Here is a 27,109-nt window from a genome sequence, read left to right on the forward strand (position 1 = left end):
AAGCCCATGTCGAATGAAAATTGCATAAAATTCAGTTCATTTCAGCGCTTCCAAAATTAAAACAACTCTAATGTAAAATATAAATTTTTAATTACAATTGCACTGTTAGCATAAACTAAGCATGAACAAAAATAGCAATATATTAATACATATATATTAATTAATTAATGCAACGAAAGCGCATCAAAACGCATTTTCAACGACTGGCGGAAAATGCTTTCAAGACGCCTTCCAAAATATAAACTAAACATAACTTGCAGTTACAACATATTTTGGTATCATTCGTTACAACGAATTATCATGTTTGAGCGAGTGCAGCCACATCAGTCTATAGATTCGAATTTGCTACCAAAACATTTGCCCAAAATGGTTTCAGAAAAAAAATCAACTTATAAAACTATCATAGTACGTCTAAAGTGTTAGCGATTCGTGCTCAATAGACACGTCCATAGGGCAAATTAGTAGGATAGTAGGGCAGAGGCATCAGAAATTTGCCACCAAAACGTGGTGCCGACTGCGCGGATTCGCTGCTCGACGAGAACATCGATGTACAGATCTCGGCACGATGCAAACGGCTGCTGCTATTCGAAGTGCTCGTCGCCGTTCCAGTGCCACTTAAACCCAGGCCACTGCAACGTCCTTGTTGCTGGCGTCGTCGTGTGCGTATCAGCGAAAAGATGGCGACGATTACCGCTATCAGAAAGATGGAGCCGAGTATGCAGAAGGAGATGGCCAGCTTGGAGATGGACAGACACAAGGTGCCCTCGCCAGACAGCGGACGCACATGTGGCACGTAGTCTTCCACTGCGAAGGTGGAGAGAAAATCATAAATATTTTTAATGTTTAATAGGTTGCTTATAAATTAGATAGTTTTAATACATTGCTTCTACATTCTCCAACATGTTGCCCTACAGCAGTTGACAGTCAATTACGTCGGTTATATCAATCGAAAAGAAACTTACCACTCATGTTATAGCGTCGATCATAGCGCAGACGATCCACTTCGATCTGCGGCGCTGTCACGGCCAATGAGTTAAACACTTCGATGCGTGCCAAATGCTGATCAGCGTTCAGCTGGAGTTGTTGCTCGGCGAGGCGACAATTGAGCTGCATGCGACAAAAACCGAACAAAAGAAAAGAAATATGTACATATGTAAGATGTTTCGTTAAGTTAACACACAGCGGACATGTGTAAATTATACATTGTCTAATGCAGGTGTAAAAGTGCGTGAGTGAGTGTGTGTGTGTGTGTGTATTGGTGAGTACAACTTGTACTTGAGCAATTGTTGCAGTGCATTTGCTTGAGTGCATTTTGGTGCAATAACCACATTAATTAGCGGCGCTAACCACACACACACATGCACATTCTATGCGCTTCGCTGCACTCTTACACACTCACAAAGACACATACAATATCCAGGCAAACACTTTCGTTTTCATTGCAATTAATTAATATGCATTTCCAATCTTGTTTATTTTCCACACACATATACACTTAGTTTACGCTTGTATTGGTGTGCAAATACTGCTTACTCACTTTTGGGCACTTCCCTTTGCAAAGCTGCACGCCACAGCTGACGTGCAAACGCTCGCGATCGGGAAACTTAAAGGCTGCAAATGTGGCCATAAACGTGCGCTCGACCAGATCTTCCTCATGCTGCTTGGACCATCCCTCCTCCGCGGGCTTATATCGCGTATGCAGCGCCGGCATCACCTGTAAATTGATATGTTGAATGCATAATTTACATTTTACGTATGTATGTATATTTGCCACTTTGAAAATTTTGTGAAAGCTACAGTTAGAGTAAGATGGAGACAATTAAAAGTACCTATACCATGTGAAAAATTTAAAATATCACTTTAGCCTATTAGAGCGAGATGGCCGTAGGTCAAAGCATTCTAAGGAATATGCGCATAATTGCAAAGTGCGTCGGCACACATGTAAGAGCACAATGGCAGTACCAGAATTGAAAGTATCATTCTAGCATAAGCAGTATGTCTAGCTAGTCTTGGCTAACTGTGCATTAGCTAAACAAGTTCAATTTTGCTGACCGGCCCTTGATGTTATTGTGTACCTGTTTTAATGTCAACAACGACGTTTATGGTCGGTTATACAATTTTATTTTATGACCGCTGACGACACCACACAAGACGCAACACGTCAATGGCAATGACAATGACACTCTTTCCCTTCCCCAACTACACACTCAAGCCCACATGCACACATTTGTATGAATGTACATACATACACTAAGCAGAAAAAGTCTGCGTACAAACTTAACGCGCAACTTTGATGTTAAATAAAAATAGTTGTATTGAAGATATTGGCTTCATTTTTTTTTTAAATTAACAACATATCTATTATGAAAAAATATAACCAGTCTTCATTTATTTCCATCAGCAACTGTTTTAATTAAAATCAAAAAACAAAAAATACACCAGTTTTCGAATCAGAAAAAGTCTGCGTACAAACTTAAATTAGTTTAAAAAAAAGCCATTTATTAATAAAATATTACAAAAATTAGTACGAGGTAGGATAAATAGGAAGGTTTATTGTGCCAATCAAGCGTTTTGGCATTGATTAAACCAATTTTTGGTGAATTCTGGTGGTATTTCGATCCACTCATCCAAAATTGCTCCCGAGGGAGGAAACCGTTCGTCAAACTGGACCAAAAAGGGAAATCTCAGCGGGAAATTGTCGAATTTGTTTTTAAAACGCATTCTATGATTAAAAAAGTCCAAAAAAATTGGAATCAAACCGGCACAGTTCAATCAAAGCCACATTCTGGTAGGCCTCCAAAGCTGACCGATCGAGAAGAGCGGGAGATTTTGATGTCGGTGAGGCGTAATCCTGGGTCAACTGCCGCAAAAATTGGTCAGGACATAAAGGAGAACTATAAGAAGGATTTACATGATAAAACAATCCGAAAAATTTCCAAGCCAATATCTTCAATACAACTATTTTTATTTAACATCAAAGTTGCGCGTTAAGTTTGTACGCAGACTTTTTCTGCTTAGTGTATGTATATCCGCTCTCTTCTGACACTTGCATTATTTGGGCACTTCCGTTACAACGAGCAGGGCAGCAACAACAGAAAGACAAGCAGAGCAACGGTAACAAAAGTCATGTGCCAAGTTCACGGACAAAAACAATGCTGCATGCCGTATAGTATGTGTGTGTTTGTTTGTATGCCATATGAAAATGTATGAAATTACAGACTCATGTGATTTACGTATTGCTAGTGTTGTTGCTGCTAGCGCAACTCATACATACATACATACATACCGAAGTTTCCACTTGCTACATTGTGTGGCGTAGTACTTGCCACTAAACAGCAAGACACGTTGATTAGCTGCCGCTACCTGGTTTCAATTTACACATCTAAGCACGTGTATTTGCCGTGTGAGAAACTTGAAACAATTGTAGCATTAAAACAACACACAATCCCAATTGCTGCGGAAGTTCAAATGAGTTTAAAAATGCGGATAACAGCAGGACTTCAACACACACACTTGTATTGTTGTATTCAGTTAATTATTGCCATCAAACAAAACAATTTATGTTTTATCACAACAAAAACACACACACTGAGGTGCAATGGAATACAAGGAATGCGTTAAGTTGGCTGCGTCATTACTACGCAACTACTTTATGTTGGCTGCGCTTGAAAAGCAGGCTTAATTTATACGTATTGGCGTGTTAATCAATCATTAAATTGACTACATTAATTAAATATATGAACATACGTACATGTTTGGGTCAAGCAACTTGTAAGCATTAATAAGATAAATGATATCCTTTAAGTTTGTTGAATAGTTTGCATAAAATGTAATTAATAAAAACACATGTTGAATGACAAAAACTTATTGCAGTATTTTTTAAATTAGCAGTAATTATGCAAAGTAGGCGTAAAAATACTTTTTAGTATTTTAGTGCATGTTTATTGTCTGCACTATTTGTAACCCCATTTGAGTGAGTGTTCCTTTGTACATATGTACATACATATGTAGTTGTGCAATTCTTTCACACTCACACAAACACAGCCATACACATACTTTTCGTATGCACTGGAAAGCAGGCTGTGCTTTTGTATTTGTAGGTCATATTCTGATCCGTATCTGTTTCACTTTTCAAAGCAAGCTGTTCTCTGACCCAGAAGCTATGCCTATTTTTCTAAGCCAAACAAATAATCCAAGTTGTGCATAAATTATTTGTATGCTGTTGCCTGCCGAAAAAAAACAATAAAACGTAAATGCGAAAAGAAAATGAAAATCTGCGCAAAACGGAAGGCAGCAACAAAAACACTTTGCTGGAATGATCAGAGAGTGAGACAGAATGTGAGAGAGAGAGATGGGGAGATGGGTTGAGTTGACGCAGTGACGGAATAATAAAACAAACATAAAATGCAAATGTTTTTGTTTTGTCTTTGCTGCTGCGCGGTGTCCGTTAAAATAGAAATAAAAATTAAGCCGTGAGATTTTTCTAGCTAGGCGCTTCACAATGGCCAGCTAAGCAGTAGCAGCAGCCACAGCAACAGAGGCAGAAGATTTGTTTGACCCATTTTGTGGCATGACATGTGCACAAAGCTGCGACGACGAAGACGTCGACGACGACGACGGGCGACTAAATGCAAATGCTTTTTAACTTTAGCTTGGCCATGTCAAAATGTTAAACGCTAAATATTTCTATGTATTTCACTGTTGGCTAATTGTTGTGACCTCCTAATTTACTCATGAAGAACTGAAGAACTGTTTTGCTTTTGCCCCGCAACTTGGCAGTTGCTTACATATTTTTTTTAATGGCTGCCACCGCTGCTTTAGCTGCTTGGTTGGGCTCAGTGCGCTGTGTGCTCTTAACGCCAAAACGCAAACTGTTCTAACGATGTAATTACGTCTAACAGTTTTTCGTTATTCAGTTTTTGACGTCAGCCAGTCGCAAAACATTCATTGGTGTCGTAATAACTGTTATAATTAATGATGCGCTTCGGCTTCGGCTTCGACTGCGCCATTGCACAATAATACAGTTGCAATCGAGCTGCCAACGCGCTTCGAAAAAATTGCACGAACATCGAGAGGAAGATGAGATGAGCGCTGCCCTCACTTTCGCACGCGTCCGATAATAAAAATGAAAGTTTGCCAATCAATCGATAATCGCACACACGGAGATTAGCTTCATAATTAATGATATTATTGTCTTTTGCCCTAACGGTAAGCGAGCGCGTCTCGCAGAATCGTTGTTCGATCACTCGCCTCGGGCCAACTTATGAAAGAAGAAACAGAAGAAACAGAAGAAGAAGAAACAGCAAGAATGCTCGACTACGACATACGCGTTCAACTTGTTTATACAAAGAGTGTTTTAAATTGCGAGACGCTGTTAACGCCACACGCTTATCAGCGGACAGACAGACGGACGGACGGAATGCAAAGCAGCGATTTATGGGGCCTGTCACTCAAATGAATAGCTTAACATGGGGTCAGTTGTTGTTGACTCACCTGCTCATCGATGGGGCAACCGCGAGCGTCGAGCAGCTGCTGCGTCGACTCACCGAGGCCATCGAGGGCCGCACAGTCGACTACGCGCACTCCAATCGTGCCCGGGACGATGGCGCGCACAGTTAAAGTGGTTGCCACGCCCACCTCCACAGAACCGGAACCATTCGGGCCGCCCAGCTCCAGCCAGATGCGCACACGCGGCGTCTCCATGTGATGAGTCGACGGCTGTGGCGTTGATGATGAGTACGATGTTGAGGCTGCAGCTGCAGCCACAGCCAAGGCGCGCATGCGTGCGTTTCTAGCGAGGATTAAGAGGCGGTATTTCTAGCAGGACTACAAAGAGTAAAGAGTGTGGAACACTTACCGATCTCGGCCGGAAAGTGGCAATGGCATGCCCATCGCATTGGCGGGCAGCTGGCAACGCACCGTTCTCAGGATGTCGGTGCTTTGTCGCAGCTTCTGCGCCGACTGCAGCATGATGCGAACCGTGTACTCCATGCCGCCATTCTCCAGAGGCTCGGCGCGCACTCCGCAACCCGAGGTGGGCACACGCAGGGCTATCTCGTTGGCATCCTGGCCACGGGCACGACACTCGAGGGGGAAGTCCTTGGCATAGAGCAGACCCCGAAAGTTGCGATCCAGCGTCAGTTGCATGTCCAGCAGCTCCCGCGTGCAATTCACCTGCAGCGTCTGGATTTGCATGCTCGAGGAACTGCTCGTTGTTGTAGTTGTTGTTGATGGGGAGGGGGAGGGGGTGGTGGAAGGTGTGGTGGCAGGTGGCGGTGCACTTAACGCCGCGCTGGATGCAATCAGCGAGAGAAGGAGGAGGAGGGGGAGCGGGAGGTGGGGCGACCACACGCCGCCCAGCGTGATTGCCGTTCTGGTTGCCCAACCAGCATGACACACAAATTGCTGCTGCCGCCGCTGTCGCTGTTGCTGCCGCTGCAACTGCCGCAAGAACATGTTTCCGACTCTCATACCCTGCAAAAGCCTAAGAAGCGGGTGGATGTAAATGTCAATTCAGCTCTCAGTTACTATGTAAGTTTGCAGTCTTCTTTATCGCTAGCTTTTAATTCCCAATTTTTAACATATTTCTAAATCATTTTAGCATATATAAGACTTACTAACTTTATTCAATTATAACACTAATTAAAAATTATTTATGTATTATATTCTTCTTTATTGCTAGCTTTCCATTCTCAATTTGTAATATTTGTTTGTTCAAGATTCAAAATATTTTGTCTAAATCGTTTCAACAGACAAAAAACTTACTTTTATCAACTTTAGTTTAGAAATAAATTAGTCTTAATTTTAATTATATCTAATTTAAAAAAAAGTACTTCAATATTCAACTTAGCTTCAACTAGCTTAGGAATTACTTATAAAAATTACCATTGACTACTATTAATACAATAATAGTTTATTATATAAACTTAAAATGTTTGGGGCGGGCTAAAACGGAAGATTGTCAAAGGGGGAAAGTAATACTGCGATAAGGAAACATTAACTGAAGCTATTGGAAAGAGATTTCCTTAAGCTACATAGATTCCTTGTTTCATTCTACGAAATCAAATATTAACACAGACTTATTATTTAAATTAAAAAAAAAAAACTTTTCTTATAAAAAAAATTAAAAATCCTAAGTGCGTCTATTCTAATGACCTTATTTTGAGAAGCTTTGAGAAAATGTGTTTTTTTTTTGTTCCTGAAAATTTGCTTGCAATCAGATAAAAATTGTTGAAGTTATTCATGAAATACTTTTGTATGGCAAAAAAGTCAACTTTAATCGAGGCTTAGTTGTTTTGGCTAACAATCTGGTATATTTTGTACTCAATGGTATATTTTACATGTAGTTCTATATGAATGTACCAAATATATTTAGTCAAGAAAATGAGGGTTTTCAAATTTGATATAAGGGTTCCTGGTAAAATTAACTTTTATAAAGAATTTTGCTAAAGTGCAAAAGTTGATTTATATTTATATAATCTCAAAACTTCTTCGTTGACTAATCTCTAAACCACAAACTAAAGCTATTTTATTTTTTCTGATATTTTAATGACAAAGTAATTTAAAATATATTTAACAGGGTATCTCGCAGTCGTGTTTAAATGCAACTTTTTGCGTTCTTACTTGTTCAATTTCCCGTTGCCGTTGCAGACGCGAGGCTTTGGCTTGGCCTGCAACCGCAAATGATGCCACTTGGTCGCGTTGTTGCCGCTGTTGTTGCCACAAACACCTGTTGCAGCCGCCTCTTCTGCTTCTCTTCCTCTTTCTCTCTATTTGTGTCTCTTCGTCGCACTGTTGAGGGCGGAGGCGACGTTGGTCTTAATTGGCCAGGTCTTGAGAATCTGGTCGAGCGTCTGCAACTGCGTCTGCGTCTACGACGGCGTCTCCGTCTCCGTCTGCGGCTACAACTGCAAAAACAAAGTTTATCCATTACTCGTTGAAGTTTTTACCTAAATATTTCCCATAGAAAAATTTACTAGAATTTCCACACAGCGATTTTGCTAGCGAGTTAGTTTAACTTGAAAAATATTTTCAAAACTTATGCTAAGGAATTCAATAAGTTCATTTTAACAATAAAGAATATAAGTGTTCTATACGAAAGATTTTAATTTCCGGAATAAATTTAACAATGAAGACTATAAATTTTCTGTGTTATTTATATGTATATAAAGAAATCTTTTGAAAATCAGTTGTTTCTTATGGTATATCTGCATAAAGAAATCTTTTTGATTAACAAGGTTTATATTTTAGAATGAGCAATCTTTTATTTATAATAATTTTCTAATAATATTTAACAAATTTTCTGATAGCTTTCAATATTTTCAATACAACAAATTGTAGATAACTAGAACCAATCATTTATTCTATGCTTTTCATACAAAAACACCGATCTTATACTGATTGTTACTATGGCAACCATATAATATACTAGTAATCCAATTCAGTCAATATTTATTTATGATCTATAGTAAGTATATCTAGCAAAGAAAAAGAGCAGCAGGAATTCGTATTCATATAGCTGTAAAACTGAATAAATTCTTCGCAATGAACGGCAGGAAAATCGGACTAAGATTGAGAACAATGTGATGCAGTAATCTGATTCTGTCAATATATATATATATATATATATATATGATATATATCTAACGAACATCAAGAGCAGCAGCAAGTTTCATTCGAATAGCTGCAAAACTAAAAAAGTTATTCGCATTAAAAGACGTGGACGGCAGGAAAGACAGACTATTATTTTATGAACTCAACGATTCGCTCTTATCAGCAATATGCGTTTGAGAAATAGCTCCACCACGGAGCACTTTAAAACGATTTTCCGACCACTTTGCTTGGCTCTTAGTGAGATTTTTCCCAGCTAGATAATTGCACAAGAAAATTAAGGCCAGCTGAATGGAGAGGGGAAGGGGGAAGCGAAGTCTGGCAACTGGACGTCTAAATGGCACACACACACAGACACACTCAAAATTGGCCAACAAAAGCGGGTCAAGTTTGCATTTGACTGACAAATCAAATAAGCCCAGTTAGTTTGCTCAGTTGGCGTCTTGCAGCAGCATCCAAAAAAAAAGTAAATACAAATACGATAAAAGCAAATAAAAGCAGCGAGTTGAATCAACATCAACATAATGCGTTTGCAACTTTGCGTAATCCTATTTAACTATTTGTTTGTTGTTGTTGCTTGGCTTATTTATTTATTTATTGGCTGCTGGGCAGCTGATATTAGTCTCTCGATTGTCGTTGTTGTTATTGTTGTTGTTGTTATTGTTGTTGTTGTAATCATCACAATTAGCCATAAAACGAAGTTTGAAAGTTGAAATGTTTGTTGGTAAAAGGGCCGAGACCAGGCCTTGTTACCTTGGCCAATAAAAACAAATACGCGCGCGCACTTAACAAGTCAAAAGCGAAAGGCAAAGTAACATCCTTTTGTCATCATTTATTAACATTTTTATACTATTCATATTTGCACTCGTCAGTGAGAAAAATTTACCAATGAAAATGTTCAATTTCGAATAATAATTGAAATGTAATTTCTGCACTTACGATTAGCAAATATAATTTATAAAAATATTTATTTGACACGTAAAAAAAATGTTTAGAGAAATTACTTTTCGCACTTAATTTCCGCACTTAAAAATGTCAAATATGATTTATAAAAACATCTAATTTCTTGAAATTTTAAAGTAATTAAAAAAAAAAAAATTCAATTCAGCCTCCACAAACATTATATTTGAAAATATTTAATATTAATTTTTGTACACAGTATTTTCAGTTTAAAGAATAATTGTAAATTAATTTTTGCACATAATTTCTACGGTAAAAAATGTCACAAATAATTTATGGGAATATTCCTTGAAATTATAAGAATTGAATTCATTATATTTAAATTTCAAGAAAAAAATGCACACACATAATTTTAATAAATATTATATATGTATATTTTTTGCACTTAATAAAATAATTGAAAAAAACAATTAGCAAGCTTTTAGCACATTCGTTGTTCACTTCATTTTCACAGTAAAAAATAAATGTAAAAAATAAAATGTATAATTTTCAATTTAAGGAAAACTTGCTTACACAATTGCAGCGCATCAATTACAAAATATTTTTCTGCTACCGCAAATTTAAAGTGTTTTAGCTAACGGTCTTCGCGTTGGCCAGGCGCGCGTTTCACACGAAAATGCAGAAAGAAAACGGTTAACGCGCGAGAAGAAATTGTTTGAAACTAATGTGGCCAAAAGGCGGCAGCGAAAATCAAAACACAAACGCACGCTACCGAGTGTGCAAATCAAATAAGCCGCAAGCGAGCGCCAACCAAATGCAATGCACACATTGTCTCTATGTGTGTGTGGTAGGCCAAGAAGTTGGCTAACCGCAAGCCGAAGATGGTAATAAAGCAGCGAAAGAAAAACACGAAGCAGAAGAAGACGACGAACGCGAAAACATTGTGGCTACGCAAGCGCATCGCTTTTTTTGTTTGCCTCTTTGGCGCGCAAACTCGATTGAAAGCGCGGTGCGGCCAACTTAGTTTAAGCTGCCTATCGATTTCTAGCGAGTGAGTATTAGCATCGATAACGATCTCTATAGAACAAGTAGTAAAACAAACTTATTTGAATAATAATCGACGCTAAAATGTAAATTATTTTGAAATTTAATCTTTGCAATAAATAAATTAATTTGTATTTTGTATTTATATAATTATATAAATTAAAAATAATATTTAAATAATGCACGTAAATTAACAGCGTAATGCATCGCCATATTTGACCATTTAAAGAATTCTTAGCTAGTTTTTTGCTCAAAGTAATTAAACATTTCTTTGACAATTGTCAATACAACAGCTGAAATAATTGTTTTATTTTATGTGATTTAAATTTGCCCTCATCTAGTATTACTTTGTGCATGGTATATTTTATGTCAAAAACTAGTATATTTTTGTGAATGCACGCTGCGGGCACGCTGGCATAAACACTAATCACAAATGCCACACGATAAGTGAGAGAGAGAAAGAGAGTCGCGCACGGAGAAGCGGTTTAATGTAAGCTAAAAGTTATAAATTAAAGAATTTCTTAAGCGAAAACAGCACGAATTTGTGCAAAAATCAACATCGATGAGTTTAAACATTGATATGTCCGAGATCATAGAGTTTGTGTTGCCCACAAAAAGCGAATATTTAGATCACGACGACGATGGAGGCGGCAACAACAACGGCTACAACGATGTGGACGATGAAGACGAAGAGGAAGAGGTAGATGAAACAGATGCGGACGCAGAAGTCGATCCGGATGCTGATCAGTATGTGGTCTTGGAGACTGTGGACATGGTCGGCGATTACAAGCACGAAGAATTTCTGCTGGTCAACGACGATGGCACCGAAAGTGGATTGCTGCTGGGCAATGCGACGCAACTGCAGCATTGTCCCGAGCTGTTGCAGCACACAATGCTGCGCATACCCAAGGAGGAAAGTCTACAGTATATGATCGCTGGCGAAACGGATGAGCTGGACGATCTGGTCGAAGAGGAGGAGGAGGAATACCAGCAAGAGCAAGAGTTGGAAGAACACTACGAAGAGCTGCAGCAAGTCGAAGAGGAGCAGCAGCAGCAGCAAGATTATGAGCAATACGAGGAGCAGGGCCAGTCACGTTATGGTTGGAACTATGTGCAGCAAGAGAGCGACGAAACTGTGGCTATCGAGCAGCTAGAATCGAAAACGCACCTACAGCATGGCCTGACCTTTTTAACCGACGAAGAGGAGCTGCAAGACGAGTTCAATTACGAGGAACTGGAAGAGAGCTTGCCAACAGAGCCACAGCAACAACAACAACAGCAGCACCAACCACCACAGCAGCAGCAACAACAACAACCACAACAGTTGGCCAAACCCAGCGAAAAGCTGCTGGACATGTTCAAGGGACCAAGACGGTATATGCTGTTCGATGAGCTGATCGCCACCATAGTGGACTTCGATGAGGATGGCACACCGATTGTGGAGTTCTCAATGATTGGCTGCCTCCAGGACGAAAAGTTGCCCGTCGAATGTGGAATTTGTCCCGATGTTATGCACAAATCGAAGCTCTCGAAGCATCAGAAAACCCATCTCGTTCCCGGCACAAATCGTTATGCCTGTATCTATTGCAGTGAAACGTATCGCGATTGTAAATATCTGGCGGGCCATGCACGTCGTCACATGGGCATCCGTCCATATGTGTGTGAGCCATGCAAATTGTATTTCAGCACCAAGCAGGATCTGCGTGTGCACAATCAACGGCGGCATCTGGAGAAGGAGCACATCTGCGAAATGTGCGGCAAAACATTTGCGCAGAACACACAGCTGAAGCGACATCGCGAGGCGACGCACGAGAAGAAGCGACGCTTCCAGTGTAAGTACTGCCAAAAGGCCTACTACAAGAATTTCTCCTTGAAGGAGCACATCCGGAATGTGCACATGGGCAAGCGACGTATGCTCAAGTGTCCGTTCTGTGGCATGCAGTGTCGCGACGCCCACAAGATGGCGCGACATCGCAAGGAGATGCATCTCAATCAGGACACGTACGTGTGCCATCTGTGCCACGAGGAGTTCACCGACATCAATTATTTCGATGCCCACAAACGTTCGATTCAATGTCGCAGCAACACACGACGCCTGGTGGGTGAGCAGGGAGTGGCTAGCGGTGAGGATGTGGCCAGTGGCGAGGATGCGCAATTTGTGGGCGAGGCGGATGAGTTGGCCGACATGCTGGAGGAGGACTACGACGAGGATGCGGGACTGCTGCTGGAAGGGAACTATGTGGAGGAAGAACAGCAACAGGAGGAGCTGCACGAGCAGCATCAGCAACAGCCGCTCTATGAGCTGTCTGTCAATGGAAATGGATATCAACAGGAGCTGCTCGATGAGGAGGAGCAACAACAGCAGCAGCAGGAGCAGAATTATGAGGATGATGGGCTCCTTGTTGAGCAGCTGCAGGATGATGATGAAGACGGCGAGCTGGAGGAGCACGACGAAGACCATGAGGTGGAGCAGCTGCTGGAGGATGATGAACAGCAGATTCTGCAGCACCAAGCAATCGCCTACCAACAACAACATCAACAACAACAACAACATCTACAACAGCATTCGCAACATCGACAGTACAACGATGATGAGTTGATTTATGAAATCACTTTGGAGACTGAGGATAACTGAGCAAAATATTCCCTTTTCCTACCACCTAATCTTTGTAAATACCTAAATAAAAGTGTATGTAAATTGTACAATTACTATTTGCAATTGAAAGAAACAACAACACGAATAAAAAATAAAAGCGCCTTGACAACATTTTGAAACAGCTTTGCAATGCGACAGACAGTGACAACAACAATAGCTACGACAACAACAACATGGCGAATGCAACCCAGGAGCCCAGAGCTGTATTCCAATGCTGCCATCAGCATCAAATGCAACCCAGAGTATTGCGAGGGGGGGAAGTTTGAAAATTATGTAGGGGCACTTTGTGCACATATACGGGCAATGTATAATTAAATATTCGTATATACATACATATATGTAGTTGTACATCTGCATAAAGATGACATCAACATGTGCTGTGTTGGGCGTGTGCGTGTGTAAGCGAGACAACAGCATTGTACGCCTAGAACGCACAATGTGGCTGGTCCCCCAGCAGCTAGGTATGTAGTGTGACCATTTCAGCAAGAATATTTTAATTTAATGTGTACGGCATAATGAAATATAATAACGGCACATTGAATTTCAATAATTATATTTGGAATATAATTTAATTACTTAAAAATTTAAGTCACGCAAAATTTCACATTTTTTGACACCCAATTTCAAATATAGTATTTTTTGCTGGTATATTTGCGGCTTAAACTAGTCAGTTTTTCAATGGCCGTTGCGATCACCTTGACAGCAAGCACTTGAACAAGAACTTTTGTTTATTTACATGCAACTAATAATAAATAAATAAATATGCAACAAAAACGCCACACAGCGACCAGTAGCCGGCGGCGTCACTTGACAACGGCCACATCGATCAAGCAGGCGAATTTGAATTTGATTTTGAAGACGCAGCACAAGTAAAAAAGTAACAACAAATTTAGTGTGAATTCAAATATAAAAACGACATATATTTTATTGTGCAGCTGCAACACAAGATGGACAACGACAACAAGGATGACGACGATGTGGAGACCGAGAATGTGAACACTGAAAACGAATCCGATGTCGATGGCGAGGACGAAGATGAATCTGAACTGGAGGAAGCCGAGGTGGGTGAAGTGGATAGCTGGGAGACGTTTCAGGCGCACATCGATGCGCTGGTCGTGAACGAGAAATGCGATAAAACCGTTTGCCAAATGGACGACAGACGCCAGCGCATTATGCAACGGATGCGGCAGGTGCAACGCGAAACCCCAAAAGGATTTGTCGAGCGTTCGATGGCCCAGATGAGCAAGATCGATCAGCAGCTGGAGCTGTCGAGCACACGGCTTGGACAGCTGGTACGCTTCGGTAACGAGCTGGTTACTAACATACGTGTGGCGAATGAGCGACGCGAACTTAATCGTCGCCAATTTGAGGCATCACAAGAGAAGGAGATGAAAAAGAACCTTGAATGGGAGAACATTGAGGCATTGGCCAATTTCGCGGACATCAAGTCGCGCTGGACCGAACTGAATGAGATCAACGAACCGATGATGCTGTGGGATCAAATCGAGGAGCAAAAGAAACGCATTGCCGAGATAATGGAGCGCAAAGATAAAATGATTGCAGCGTGTCAACAGGAAATTGAACGCATGAATACACGCTACGAACTGGATCGTCAGCGTCAGGCGGCCGATCTCTGCTGCCTGGTGGAACGTGTCGACAATCAGGTGGAGACACTGAAAGAATCGTACAAACAGCATCTGGAAATGTTGCGCAACACCGTCGAGGACGAGCGTCAAACGTTCTCACACACAGCGGCTACCAAATGGCGCAGCTTCTTCGATGCGCTGAACACAAACTTCGAGGAGAAATCGAAGTTGGTGCGTGTGCGCGAACAATTCTATTCGCTGCAAACCCAACTGTTGCAGGACTCTCAGGACGAGCTGACCAAACAGACGCGTGTACGGCTGGAGAAGGAATGCGAACGCTTGGAGCTCGAGTTGCGACGCACTCGCGACAATGTGCTGATGAATTCCGAAAAGCTCGACTACAACTATCAGGTGCTGCAGCGGCGCAACGATGAGAACACGATCATCACCAATCAGCAGAAACGTCGGGTGGCACGTCTCTACGAGACGGTGGCACGCACTCGTCGCAACTTCAAGCATGTCTTTCACAGCGGACGTCGCACCATCCAGAAGCTGACGAATGAGATTCAACAGCTGCATGGAAGCATCAGCGAGATGGAGGCGAAAGCCTTGCATACGCGCAACATTAATCGCGAGAAATTCAATCGGGTGTGGAATATCAACTATGAGGAGATTAGCGAGCTGCTTGGACGTATCTTTGAGATCGATCGCGTGCTCCACGAACAGCAGTTGGTGATGCCGTGGCAACAGCCAAACATACGCATTGAAAACATCAATAAGCCGCCGGTGCGTCGTCCCGACAATCCCATGGATCGCATAGAGCGTCGCTTTGGCAAGCTCCCCAAGCATTATGGCGGCTCCGGTTACAGTGCTGCGACAGAGACTCAAAAGCAACGCGGTGGCATGCAGGATTTGCCACCGGAATCGGCGCGTCTGATGCGTAACATTTTGCGGAAACTCGCCGATCGTGGTGGCTTCTTGATTGAGGAGCGTTTGCTCAAGATCTTGCGTCCCTATACAGAAAAAGAGCAGACAATGGTGCGTATTGATAACATATTTGCGGCGTTGCGTATACGTAATCTGGATCATGTCATGGAGCTGACGCGTGTCTTTGAGCCCTACACCTATTGCCCGACATGTCAGCCATCTGGCCTGAGTCCCATGAAATGTGCCGAGGTCTTTCTTAAGGACCAGAAGACGACGCGTTCGCTGAAATTGGGCGATGTCAATAATTTGGACCAGGCGGTGTTGCGTGGCAATCAGAAGGACGCAAAGTTTCCACGCAAGCTTGGCAGCGGTGGCGCCACTATTGGTGCTCTCAAGGACACATGTCCCAATCATTATTTGGTTATGGAACCGGCGCTGGTGTTGCATGCCATGAATTTGTATACGAATCAGAAGCATAAACAAAAATACGGCAGCTCATCGGAGTCGAGCTTGGAAACGGAATTGATACGTTTCAATGACAAGGAGATTCAGTCATTTTGGCGACAATTCACCAACATTTTCACGCCCTCGAAGAAGCATCTGTGGAAGACCCTGGAGCATGGCATGAATCATTATGTTGAAGTCCTTAAGATGCGTGTGCAATACGATGCCGAAGTTGTGTTTTTGCGTCGCCAGAATGAAGAGTTGCGGCATCTACTGCAGAAGTTTAAAGTCTAAACTGTATTTTGTGTTTTTGTCAAATTTTCAATTGTATGCACAACACAATGAATTGAAACAAATAAATTATTCATTTGCATTGCAAATTTGGTTTGGTACCACTGTGCGGAAGTCTGCTTGCTTCTTATTAGTGTTGTGCTGTTGTTGTCTCACTCTGGCGCGTGTTAAATGTGTCTGCGCACAGTTATTTCAACCAGTGCAGCGCTCAGGCTTAATTGCACACGCGCGTTCTGCACTTGAGCGCCAACTTTTTAAGCTTAAATCAAGCATTACACTAGTCTACAGCATTTAAGAGGAAAGTTCATTGCGATGCAGAGAGTTTCTGGCAACATTTTTCCCTCATTATGTTATATACATTAAAATTACCAGTAAAGTCCGTAAATCGTACTTCAGAATTCACAATAAAAAGAACCATAGCTTCACACACACAAATAAAAAATGACATGAAGACTAATAAACAGCCAAAAATTACAGTTACCAATGCGAATCCATTTATTTGGGTCAATCAAATTGTAAGCATAAATAAGATAAATGATTTTCTTCAAATTTGTTGAATATCATAAAGGGTAAATAATAAAAACACATGTTGAATGGCAAAAACGTTTTGCAGTATTTTCAAATTGGCAGTAATTATGCAAAGTGAGCGTACTGCATAAAAATACTTTTTAGTATTTTAGTGCGTGTTTATTGCCTGCACTATTTGTAACCCCATTTGTGTAAGTGTTTCTTTGTAGTTCTGCAATTTTTCTTTCACACTCACACAAACACATGCATATGCTTTTCGTATGCACTGGAAAGCAGGCTGTGGTTTGGTATTTGTAGGTCATATTCTGATCCGTATCTGTTTCAAAGCAAGGTGTTGTCCGACCCAGAAGCTATGCCTTTTTTCTAAACTACATACATACATGTATGTACATATGTTAATTTGCCAATTTGAGAATCGCCGTGAAGAGCCCTCCACGGCAGTCGCAGAAATTGATATCCGCTGACAGCACTTCCGCTAGGAATGCATGACTTTGCATTTTCATGTTGTACACAATTCGGAATTTGAGAAATGTGAATACATAAATTGCTCGCCTTTGTTTTTTGAGTAGTACTTAACGTACTTTCTTCTGTCATATCACATTTTATTTGCGAACAAAGTACAAGCCATTTAACGCACCTTGCTCGCTATCTTGTTAAAACTTTTTCCCATGATTAACAAATTGCACAAAAATACAAATTCAATTCGCTGACTCACAGCTGGCAAAAATAGTTCTGTTTTTCGCCAGCAACTTCAAAAACAAAAGAAAAAAACCCGCAGAGGTCGAATTTGTTTTTATGGGTCAATTTAAGTAAGTTTTACTGTAGGCCATTAAAGCTTTGTGACATGAACAAGATACATATGTTAAGACTTCCTTCCATATTTATCAATATCAATGTTACATGTGTATGTAAATAGTATGTTTTTGTGTTGGGCAGTGTTATCTACTAAGGTTGTGCTTGGCCACATGTCGATAAAGTTTCGTTTAGTTTAGAAGGTTGACCAAACACACACACATATGTATGTACATTAGTACACGTGTAATTACTGCAGTATGTAGATATGCATGTGTGTGTGTGTGTGTGTGTGTGTAGTACATATGCAAACATCTGATCGCTTAGCCTCAAGTTCAAGTGGTTCAAAGTGCGCGCGAACAAATTGAAAAGAAACAAAATTGCAAATCAAATTACAACAGCAATAACGATTGCATTTATCAATCGATTTTATTAGACGCGGGGCACTACGATAAAATAAATATCAATAATAAAAAAAAAAACAAACAAAATAAATACGAGACGACACGATCGCTTAATGTACGTCGGTTATTTCTTTTTACCGTTGATTTTGTTGTTTTCCTATTTTATGGTCGCAACAACAACGACGTCGTAATCTTATCGGCTGAAAAAAAGCGCATAACGTAATAATTAGTGAACGATCGAACGCTGGGCTTGGGACACCAGCGACCGCGACAGCCAGCACTAGACAAACATGCGGCAGCCGGAACAGCTGTTGGCCCCAGATGAGAGCAGCAGCTATGCCGCCTGCATCAGCGAGGATCTGCAGCTCTTTGGCCAGCTGAACGAACTGCAGCTGATGGGCAGCGACTTTGAGCTCGTAAGTGGGAACACCTCACATATTGCTACCTCCCCATTGCATACTAATTCCGAATATATAGACACCAGCTGCGATACCCGCTGATGAAGCAACAACACCAACGCCTAAGACAGGAAAACGTGCAGCGCCCACGAAACGACAAAGGATCAACAGTTGCGAGGTGTGCGGACGATGCTTCAGTGATCCGTATACGCTGCGCATACACAAAATGACGCACACCGATGAGAAGCCGCATGTGTGCAGCGAGTGCGGGAAGGGTTTCCGACAGCAGCACAAGCTGCGCATGCACAGCGTCATCCATACAGATGAGCGACCGCATCAGTGTGATATTTGTGGCAAGGGTTTTCGCTTTGCCAACTATTTGGCCGTACATCGACGATTGCATACCGGAGAGAAGCCCTACGGCTGCACTGAGGCCATGTGCCAAATGTCCTTTCATTCGATACACGCACGACGCATGCACATCAAACTGCACCACCACCATCAAGTCGAAGCCAGTCGAATCGCAGAGGAGAGCAGCAGCGGAAATAGTTCGACAGCATCGTTGAGCTATACCTGTCCCGTTTGCGCACGCGTGCTGAGCGATCAGTGTTATTTGAACACGCATCTGAAGCGACATTACAATCAACGGGACTTTGTATGCACGCAGCCGCAGTGCGGCAAACGTTTCTTTAGTTCCTCGGAACTGAATCATCATCAAATCGCGCACACAAGACTCCGTCCATTTCGCTGTGCTTTGTGCTCTTCGTGCTTTTTGCGCAATTCGAATTACAAGCAGCATTTGAAGCTGCATCATAAAGCAACAGCAGCAGCATCAGCATCAGTGACTCAAACTTGTTAATAACAATTTTCATTTTTTAAAATATAAGGTTTATTTAAATATACGTTTTATACATAGAATTATGTTTTCGTTTTTTTTTTCTTTTTTTTTGTTTGTTTTTGTTTAAAGTTGTATCTTTATCTTTAGACGCATGTATGTATATTAGATATATGTATGAATTGGTAATTGGTATTGTTTTTGTGTGTGTGTATGTTTTGCTTTTGTTGCTGTAATTGCGCATACATATGTATATTTAATTTGTATTTTCTTATTTATTGGTTTCTCAGTTTTCTCAGTTGCTTCTTCAGTTTCTAAGTTACAGTTGCATTTACGTTTGGTTCTTCTGTTCTTCATATGTATGTCTGTATGTATTTAGTATGTATGTCTGTCTCTATTACACTTAATTACATTTTAGCAAAAATATGCATTACAAATGCCTGTGTGTGTGTGTGTTTTATGCATGAGAGTATGTGTGTGTTCGTTTAAGCTCAAGTGCCTTTGGCTGTCTGGCAACGCCAGCAAATTGGAGCTTAGTTTGTTGTGCGCGTTGTGCAACACTAACGTAAACAAAATGCAGTCTGCAGCCGTTACACTGACACACACACACACACTCACACGCAACTATCAATTGCCCGTTTTACATGCATTGTATGTATATGTGTGTGTAGGTGTATTTGCTTTTGGTTTCGTAACGAAAGAAAATGATAAAAACCAAAGCGCAGTATTTTTTTGTTTTGTTTTTCTGTAATGTGTAATGCTTAAAAACAAAATTTAGCTTTCTATGACATAGTCAACATACACAAGCTAGCGAAATTTACTCGTTACGACTTAACAGCTAAAATCCAAAGAGAAGACAATTACAATTACAATAAAAAAAAAACAATAAAAGAACACGCTCACTTGCCGCCTGTCCAACAAACTGCACAACTTTGTAAAATTTGTATGTGGATGTACACTATCGACACTTCGAATACGATGAAACGCAATTTCCAACTGCATTATCTCGATTTCAAATAGTATGTTCTTTGTGTCATTTTCAAATGTTCTTCACGACTTTAACGGACAGTTTTGAGGTTAGGTTTTACCTAACTCTTAGATTATGCGTTTTGAGGTTAGGCTTTTGTGCAGTTCGTTTCATTGTTTTCGTAAGCGGCACCAAGTGTTATTTGTTTTTCTTGTTCCATTCATTTTTGCAACTTAAAACGATCTATGCGTGCTTTACTTTTGTTTTTTCCTTTCATTTTTTTTGCTGCTTAATTTCTGTTAATTTAAGATTTTAACACACACATACTAAGCGAAGAATGTAAACGCTATAAACAACATTCATATGACATATTTGTTTCTTTTTTCCACTTTAAAATATTTATATGTATATTTTCTCTTTGTCTCCCTCTCTCTTTTTAGATAGCTCATATGTGTTTTGTGTGTGTGTGTGTGTAAGCTTCAAGCTTGATAAATCCCAGTTTCTGTTTTTTTTTTTTGTTTTTGTTCCGTGCTATGCTCAATCTTAGAAAAACATTTTCCAAATCACCTGAAGTTTTCTTTTTTTGTTTGTTTTTAGTTCTTTCACAAAGAATTTTGAATCTCTATCGCGCGTTGTGCAACACTGTTGCCTGTGCTTTCCCTATCGAATTTTTTCAGCTCTATGTACCAAGAAAATTGTCGAGTTTTCTTTACTTTAAAAAATGTCTGGAGCTGCCCCACAATGAATCAATGCCTATCAAACGTTTTGGCTTCTATGTCTCTCATTCTCCTATGTGCGCTACATACAATTTCTCTGCTTAGATCTACGCACTAAAAATCCCTAATGCAAAATACATGATCTCTGCCTTTCCTTTCACTTTCTATGTAGATAAACATACATATATATATAGAAGTTCTCTCTCTCTTTTTATATATAATTTTATATATATATGATTCTGTTAGCTCTGAGCATACTTCTTTGTAAATGTTTTGTGTGTCTCTTTCTCGCAAAAAAAAAAAAATTTATCATAATATTAATTAATAATAATAGGGTTAGGTTATATAGTGCATGTACATATAAGTATATAGATCGAAGAGATGTGTTTTGTTTGTTGTGTGTGGTGTTGTGTGCTGTTGTTCTTTGTTTGTTTGTTGTTGTTGTTATAGATGATTCGCTTACGACATGGAACTGCAGGGCAAACGAGGCGAACCCATTTGGGTGAGCACACGATCCAGCCACTGCAACGGTCCATTCAGATGCAGCTCAATCCAGCAGGGCGTCGATGTGACCGTCTGACGTCGATACTCGGCACCCCAACCCTTCACAAATGACATCCGGATGGTGCACATGCGTGTCAGCTGATAGACGGCCTCGAATCCCTGCGACACCGATTGCGACAGTAGAGCGGCAAACTCCTGATTGTTGAAGATCTTCAGATTGCAACCGGGAGGGATTTTACAAACGGTTGCCGGGTGCCAGCCATAGCGTTGATTGCAATTTGGGCTCTGGACAAAGATCGATGAATCGCTGAGGCATTCGGCAAAGACCTCGCCGCCGATGTAATAGAGCCGGACGCCCTTGCCGATGTGGCGACGCGTCTGCTCGACGACCTCGTTGCGATTGACATTGGAGAGCAGACCCAGGCAGAAGCGTTCCGAATTGGATGGATCGGTGAAACCGTCGACAGTGATCGAGGGTTGCGAGGCATGAAATGTTTCGCCAACGCGGGTGTTCAGCTCGTAATAGGAGATGGAACACCAGAAGGCTGGCTCATGGTACATCACGGGTGCCGCATCGGCGGGCGGTGTGAGACGCGACATGTTCATGTTATCGTTGGGATCAATCGGATCGCCATCTTCGCTCATATAGCCGGGCGGCGGAGTTCCGGTGTTTGGGATGCTGCTGCCAACGCTGAGTACGCTCGATTGTGAGTCCATGTTGCAGCTGCTGCTGCCACCGGTGGCAAACGATGATTGTTGTTGTTGCTGCTGTTGCTGTTGCAAGTGTTGTTGCTGCTGTTGATAATTGCTGCTGCTGGCAGCGTTGGCTGTTGTGGTGCTGTTGCTACTGCTGTTGCTGCCACTGCCACCCAATTCCATATATTGTGGCGGACTAAGCGATGCACTGCGGATTATTGCAGCATTATATTCCGTATTATTTGGTATCTGATGCTGATGATTATCGAGCGGATAATCGACTATCGAATCGGGCGGCGTTGGCAGCGATTTCGGCACCAATATCGAGAGCTCAATCTTTTTGTAATGATACGGATTGATGCAGATGTCGTCCTTGCGCAAATGAAACGCGTACTCGCAATGATCGAGCGGTTTCAGTTCATTCTGTGACTGGAGATCGGGCCAGCGCCATAAGCGGCAATAGATGACGTGGGGCAAACCTTTGCGTAAACTTTCGCCGGTGGCAGCTGGTTTGCTGCGCGGCACCGTTACGCAGCGTGTGTTGCAATTCTGTGTGGAGATGGCGCGTTCCAATTCCTCGATCTGTGAGCTCTTCTTGATCTTCTTCACCAGATTGCGTACGGCCTTCTCCGACCACTTGCCCTCGACGCTGTTGTCCTCGTTGCCCTTTTTGAGTGCTAACAAACGTTTAACCACTTGCGGTGTGAATGGCAACATCTCACGTAGCCTGGACACTCAAACGCGCCCCCCGCTGCTTCTAACTACACACTACTCTCACAACAACAACAATTTCCCCTCCCCCAGCTGCCCCCACCGCCCTCCTTACTTTCCAAGACACTCGCACACACACACAGTTAAACGCAGCAGCAGCGCACTGTGAAATCCTGCAAGTGCAAGCGAGTGAGCACGATTGCGATTCTGATTCCGATTCCAAATTCGATGCTGTTGCTATTGCTGTTTCGTTTCCTCCTCCTTCTCCTGTTGTTTTTAGTTGGTATTACCCAACACTGTTTGTTGTTGCTGCTTGCTCCTCCGCTGTTCTTTGCTTGTTGTTGTTGTGTATGATAGCTTTAATTTGTTTTGGTTTTTGTAGAATCGCTTTTGACGTGCCGTTTGTTGTTGTTGTTGTCAGCGTTTCTAAAAAATGTTCATAATAGTTAGTTGTTTCGCTTGCATCTCTGTCTAACACACACTGAGTTGTGCTAAAATAATTAAAACTTGATAATTTGCATGCATGTGTGTGTATGAGTCTGTGTGTCTATGTATATATTTCTGTGTGTGTGTGTGTGTTTGTGCGTTCGAGAGCTGATAAAAAAAAGCATGAGACCATATCATGACGATGTTTGTGATAATTACGAGAGTCTGTGTGAGTTTCACACATGTATGTATGTGTGTGTGGATCACATATAAAATCAATCTAAGCGATTTGGCAGCAACAACAATAAATGCAGCTGCTGTGCAAGGCATCAAGGTGTGTGTGCAAATAAGTGTGCGTGAGCATTAGACGGGGGCGTTTTATGCCAAGGTCAACTGTCTGCAAAGCCAGACGACAACGCTGTGTGCGTAACAAATGACAGGCAGCGTACGCCAGAGGGCGCCACTGTGAGAAGACTGGAAGTAAACAAGGACAAACTAGCCAAGCACGCACAAAGCGCGACACTTTCCAAGTAGGCAACAGATAGTTACATTGATTACACACACACACACTAGCGCATTTGTAAAAACATGATAAGAGACGTTTGTATAGGTATAATAAATACAAAAGTTATTTTTACTAGGTGCTGTCCCCTCTACGCTACTTCAAATGTTTCCATTCGATTTGCGACTGTTCAATTAAAGTGTGGCCAGCCTCTCGTCGGAGATCTGGAACACAATTGGCAAACATGACAAAATGAAGTTTCCACATACACACACACACACATGTTTATGCTTAGTGTAATGTGTAATTGTAAATGTAATTGGTTAATGTATTGCATGTGTATACGTGTTTATTACCTGAACAACAATTTCCTCATGTAAACAGCAGCAGCAAAAAAATGCAGTATACCCGGCACCTGCGATTGGAAGCTGGTCGATCTTTGGCAGCAGTAAAAACAAAAACCAAAAAAATAGGTACTAAATGCAGCAACAACAAACGACACACACACACACGCACGTACACTCACTAACTAACAACAACACGCAGCGGCGACGTCAACGTCAACAGCGGCAGCGACGCGAACTGGAACGGGGAACGAACACACAACGCACTTCCACTTTTCTATGCAATTGCAACTAAGCTGTGTTGTTGCTTTTGATGGATTTCAGTGGCGTTGGCGGCACCGGAACCGGGCGCGTACGTCAAGTTTTTTCTCTTTTCGTTTTTTTTTTGTATGTGTCTTTGGGCTTTCAGCTTTTGCTACGACTTTGTGGGGGAGGAGGGAATAGGGGGTTTTTAGTTGGTTGCTTGTTCGTCGGTCGCTGATTTCAATTTGTGTATGTCTTGTGCGCGCGCAAGAAAGTGACAGCTAGACACACATACACATACAACGACACATGCACACACACACACAGTTTTATATACAGCGAAATGTTCCTGCTGCTGCTGCTGTCGCTGCTCTGCTTCTGTCGTCTGCTGCTGCTGCTCTGCCTCTGCTGCTGACCTTTCGCACTTTATGATTACTTTTCTAGTGCCCTTTCCACTGCCACAGCTGTTTTTTGATCACGAATTTCTGGTTACCCAGCGTTTTGCGTTGTGCGTTGGATACGTTTTTCTTTTCTATTGTATTTTTTGTGTGCTTTATATTTTGTATTATCGATTGATTTATACTGCGTGTATAAGAAGGGGACCCGAGATCTATGCCGAAAAAGCACACCGTTCGCTCTGTCGTCTGCTGTTTTGTATTTCCTCACAATACATATACGCAGTTCTTATTCGCATTCTCTGCTACAACTGCTGCTGCTGCTACTGTTTCTGCTTCTTCCGTCTGTGTCGCGTATTGTATCTGTGTGTGCCTAGAGTATATGTGTGTGAGTGTGTTCTTTTGTCTGAAATTATGTATTCAGCAAGAGCGATGATTTTTAGCTTATCGATAGTGGCGAGCTTACAGGGTGACCAGTTACTACTAGTATATTTGTGCAAGCTACAAGATGGTATATTTTAACGGCTACTCACAGCCCTTAGCGAGCTATCGATAACACATTGACAATTCGCAAATAGCTAATTGGATTTAATTATTTTTGGATTTGTTTTAATAAACGAATCAATTATAATCAAGGCGCTGTTTTTGTTATCTTTTAACAAGTCACCGCTACCCAAATATCGATAACACTTTGCTAATTGGAAATTTGATTTTATTTGTTGTTTTAAATTTGTTAATTAATTTATAATGTCAACCTTTGCACATATATAATTTAAGTTGTAGCACCGATTATGTGCGGGATATACGCCACGATTTTTGCAATGCTTCCTTAATTCGTTCATCTGGCGACGGTGTATCGAATAGAAATCGTTTCAAATTAGAACCGTAATCCTGCCGCTGACACATCTTCAAATGCTGCAATTCCAATTGGGACGCGGCGTATTTCAGTTGCGGTTTTCTAGGCTGCGGATAACCCACTGATCTGTCCATAAACTTGCCAATAATACTTGATTTCTCCTCAATTTCTACAATAGGTTGCGATTCGATGTCAGTCTGTGTCTTTAACTGTGTTTTTGACAAGAGTCCAGCATTCAAACGGCTGCGCAAACCATCGCAACCAATGAATGGTATATCAAAATGCTCCGTTACCAGCGTTGCCTTTCGGTTTGACACTTTTGTGGCTGCCTCACGAGGTGGCGCATCCTTTGGCATCGCAATCACAGCGGTTGTCAAATCGATCAGTGGCACTGTTTCCGTGGCAATCTTCAGCTTCTTGACCCCCTGCTCCACTTGCGTCACCTCGGTCAGTGAATTGTTTTGACTGTGCAGCTTGTTTAGCAAAGGAATATTCAGTTGTGGCTCTTGTGGCAATGTTTCTGTAGCAATTTTCAGCTTCTTGACGCCCTGCTCCACTTGCGTCACCTCGGTCAGCGAATTGTTTTGACTGCGCAGCTTATTCAGTAAAGGAATATTCAGTTGTGGCTCCTCCAGCGCCTCACCGCTGGCTGTGCGCAGCTTGGGTATGGTGAAGCCACCTAATGTGGGCAGCTGGTCACCAACTGAAGACGACGCCGCCTTTTGTTGCTCACGTCGTCGCTTGATCTCGTTGAGCAGCAGCTCATTGTGGGCATCGGCTGCACGATGTTGTGCTTCCTGGGCGGCAAGCGCCTCGGCTGTGTTTGGCTGGTGACCCAGATTCAGCTGTGGTATCTTCAGTTGTGGTATAACGAATCGTTGACCAATTGTTGTGCCAAGCATCGTTTGCTGTTGACTGCGCTTGTTATTCTCCTTGTCCAGCTCGGGATCTGTATCTGTGTTTGTATTGGCCATCATCATCATGAACCGTGGCGTGTTTTATGTATAAAAATGCGATACGTTTCTAAAAAAAAACAAAACTAACGAAATTTGTGTATACAACAAAAACAAAAGTGTAACCTTTGTGTTTCGATAGATTATTTTGTTTACCATTTGTGTTGTTGATTGCAATCAACAGTCAAACACAACACTGCAATAACAATAAACTGGCACATTTCCAACACTGAAACAGACATCGCTTGCACCATCACGAGAGAGTTATCGCACAACAGTTATCACTTTTAAGTGTTGTGAAGTGTAAAGAGCGCGATTTTTAAAATTCGAATTTTTGAATCAAATTTAATTCAAAAAAATAGTTTAATTAAATAAAAAACC

General features: G+C 41.5%; 6 protein-coding genes across 10 annotated transcripts; 3 read left to right on the forward strand and 3 right to left on the reverse strand.

Annotated features, from left to right (window-relative positions):
• Window positions 1–107: 107 nt before the first annotated feature.
• On the reverse strand, window positions 108–10,259 carry LOC117577933 (uncharacterized). The gene is made up of 7 exons (XM_034262936.2): window positions 10,084–10,259; window positions 7,624–7,907; window positions 5,858–6,484; window positions 5,494–5,791; window positions 1,538–1,714; window positions 963–1,107; window positions 108–804 (listed from the first exon to the last, which is right to left on the reverse strand). Exons 3-7 carry the CDS (start codon window positions 6,469–6,471, stop codon window positions 434–436), a joined length of 1,605 nt encoding a protein of 534 aa, XP_034118827.1. The 5' UTR covers window positions 6,472–6,484; window positions 7,624–7,907; window positions 10,084–10,259; the 3' UTR covers window positions 108–433.
• A 726-nt stretch (window positions 10,260–10,985) lies between these two features.
• Window positions 10,986–13,320, forward strand: LOC117566435 (zinc finger protein squeeze). Its single transcript, XM_034245969.2, has one exon. It carries the CDS (start codon window positions 11,117–11,119, stop codon window positions 13,187–13,189), a length of 2,073 nt encoding a protein of 690 aa, XP_034101860.1. The 5' UTR covers window positions 10,986–11,116; the 3' UTR covers window positions 13,190–13,320.
• Window positions 13,321–13,915: 595 nt separating this feature from the next.
• On the forward strand, window positions 13,916–16,547 carry LOC117566419 (dynein regulatory complex protein 1 homolog). 2 transcript variants are annotated; one of them, XM_034245959.2, is made up of 2 exons: window positions 13,916–14,087; window positions 14,146–16,547. In XM_034245959.2, the coding sequence occupies exon 2, from the start codon at window positions 14,158–14,160 to the stop codon at window positions 16,459–16,461; it is 2,304 nt and encodes a 767-aa protein (XP_034101850.1). In that variant the 5' UTR covers window positions 13,916–14,087; window positions 14,146–14,157; the 3' UTR covers window positions 16,462–16,547. The 2 variants fall into 2 exon arrangements, with proteins under 2 accessions (XP_034101850.1, XP_034101842.1); XM_034245951.2 differs by having other exon boundaries at window positions 13,916–14,079.
• A 1,530-nt stretch (window positions 16,548–18,077) lies between these two features.
• On the forward strand, window positions 18,078–19,449 carry LOC117566446 (gastrula zinc finger protein xLCGF3.1). The gene is made up of 2 exons (XM_034245980.2): window positions 18,078–18,598; window positions 18,660–19,449. The coding sequence occupies exons 1-2, from the start codon at window positions 18,473–18,475 to the stop codon at window positions 19,437–19,439; spliced, it is 906 nt and encodes a 301-aa protein (XP_034101871.1). The 5' UTR covers window positions 18,078–18,472; the 3' UTR covers window positions 19,440–19,449.
• A 1,410-nt stretch (window positions 19,450–20,859) lies between these two features.
• Window positions 20,860–25,290, reverse strand: LOC117566348 (mothers against decapentaplegic homolog 3). The gene is made up of 2 exons (XM_052008670.1): window positions 24,294–25,290; window positions 20,860–23,435 (listed from the first exon to the last, which is right to left on the reverse strand). The coding sequence occupies exon 2, from the start codon at window positions 23,013–23,015 to the stop codon at window positions 21,558–21,560; it is 1,458 nt and encodes a 485-aa protein (XP_051864630.1). The 5' UTR covers window positions 23,016–23,435; window positions 24,294–25,290; the 3' UTR covers window positions 20,860–21,557.
• A 327-nt stretch (window positions 25,291–25,617) lies between these two features.
• On the reverse strand, window positions 25,618–27,051 carry LOC117567778 (uncharacterized). Of its 4 annotated transcripts, none has more exons than XM_052002045.1 (2): window positions 26,885–27,051; window positions 25,618–26,814 (listed from the first exon to the last, which is right to left on the reverse strand). In XM_052002045.1, the coding sequence occupies exon 2, from the start codon at window positions 26,756–26,758 to the stop codon at window positions 25,709–25,711; it is 1,050 nt and encodes a 349-aa protein (XP_051858005.1). In that variant the 5' UTR covers window positions 26,759–26,814; window positions 26,885–27,051; the 3' UTR covers window positions 25,618–25,708. The 4 variants fall into 4 exon arrangements, with proteins under 4 accessions (XP_051858005.1, XP_034103872.1, XP_051858009.1 ...); XM_034247981.2 differs by having other exon boundaries at window positions 25,618–26,798; window positions 26,855–27,051; XM_052002049.1 differs by having other exon boundaries at window positions 25,618–26,798; window positions 26,885–26,903.
• Window positions 27,052–27,109: the final 58 nt, after the last annotated feature.

Source organism: Drosophila albomicans, chromosome X (genome assembly GCF_009650485.2).
Source record: "Drosophila albomicans strain 15112-1751.03 chromosome X, ASM965048v2, whole genome shotgun sequence".
NCBI lineage: Eukaryota > Metazoa > Arthropoda > Insecta > Diptera > Drosophilidae > Drosophila > Drosophila albomicans.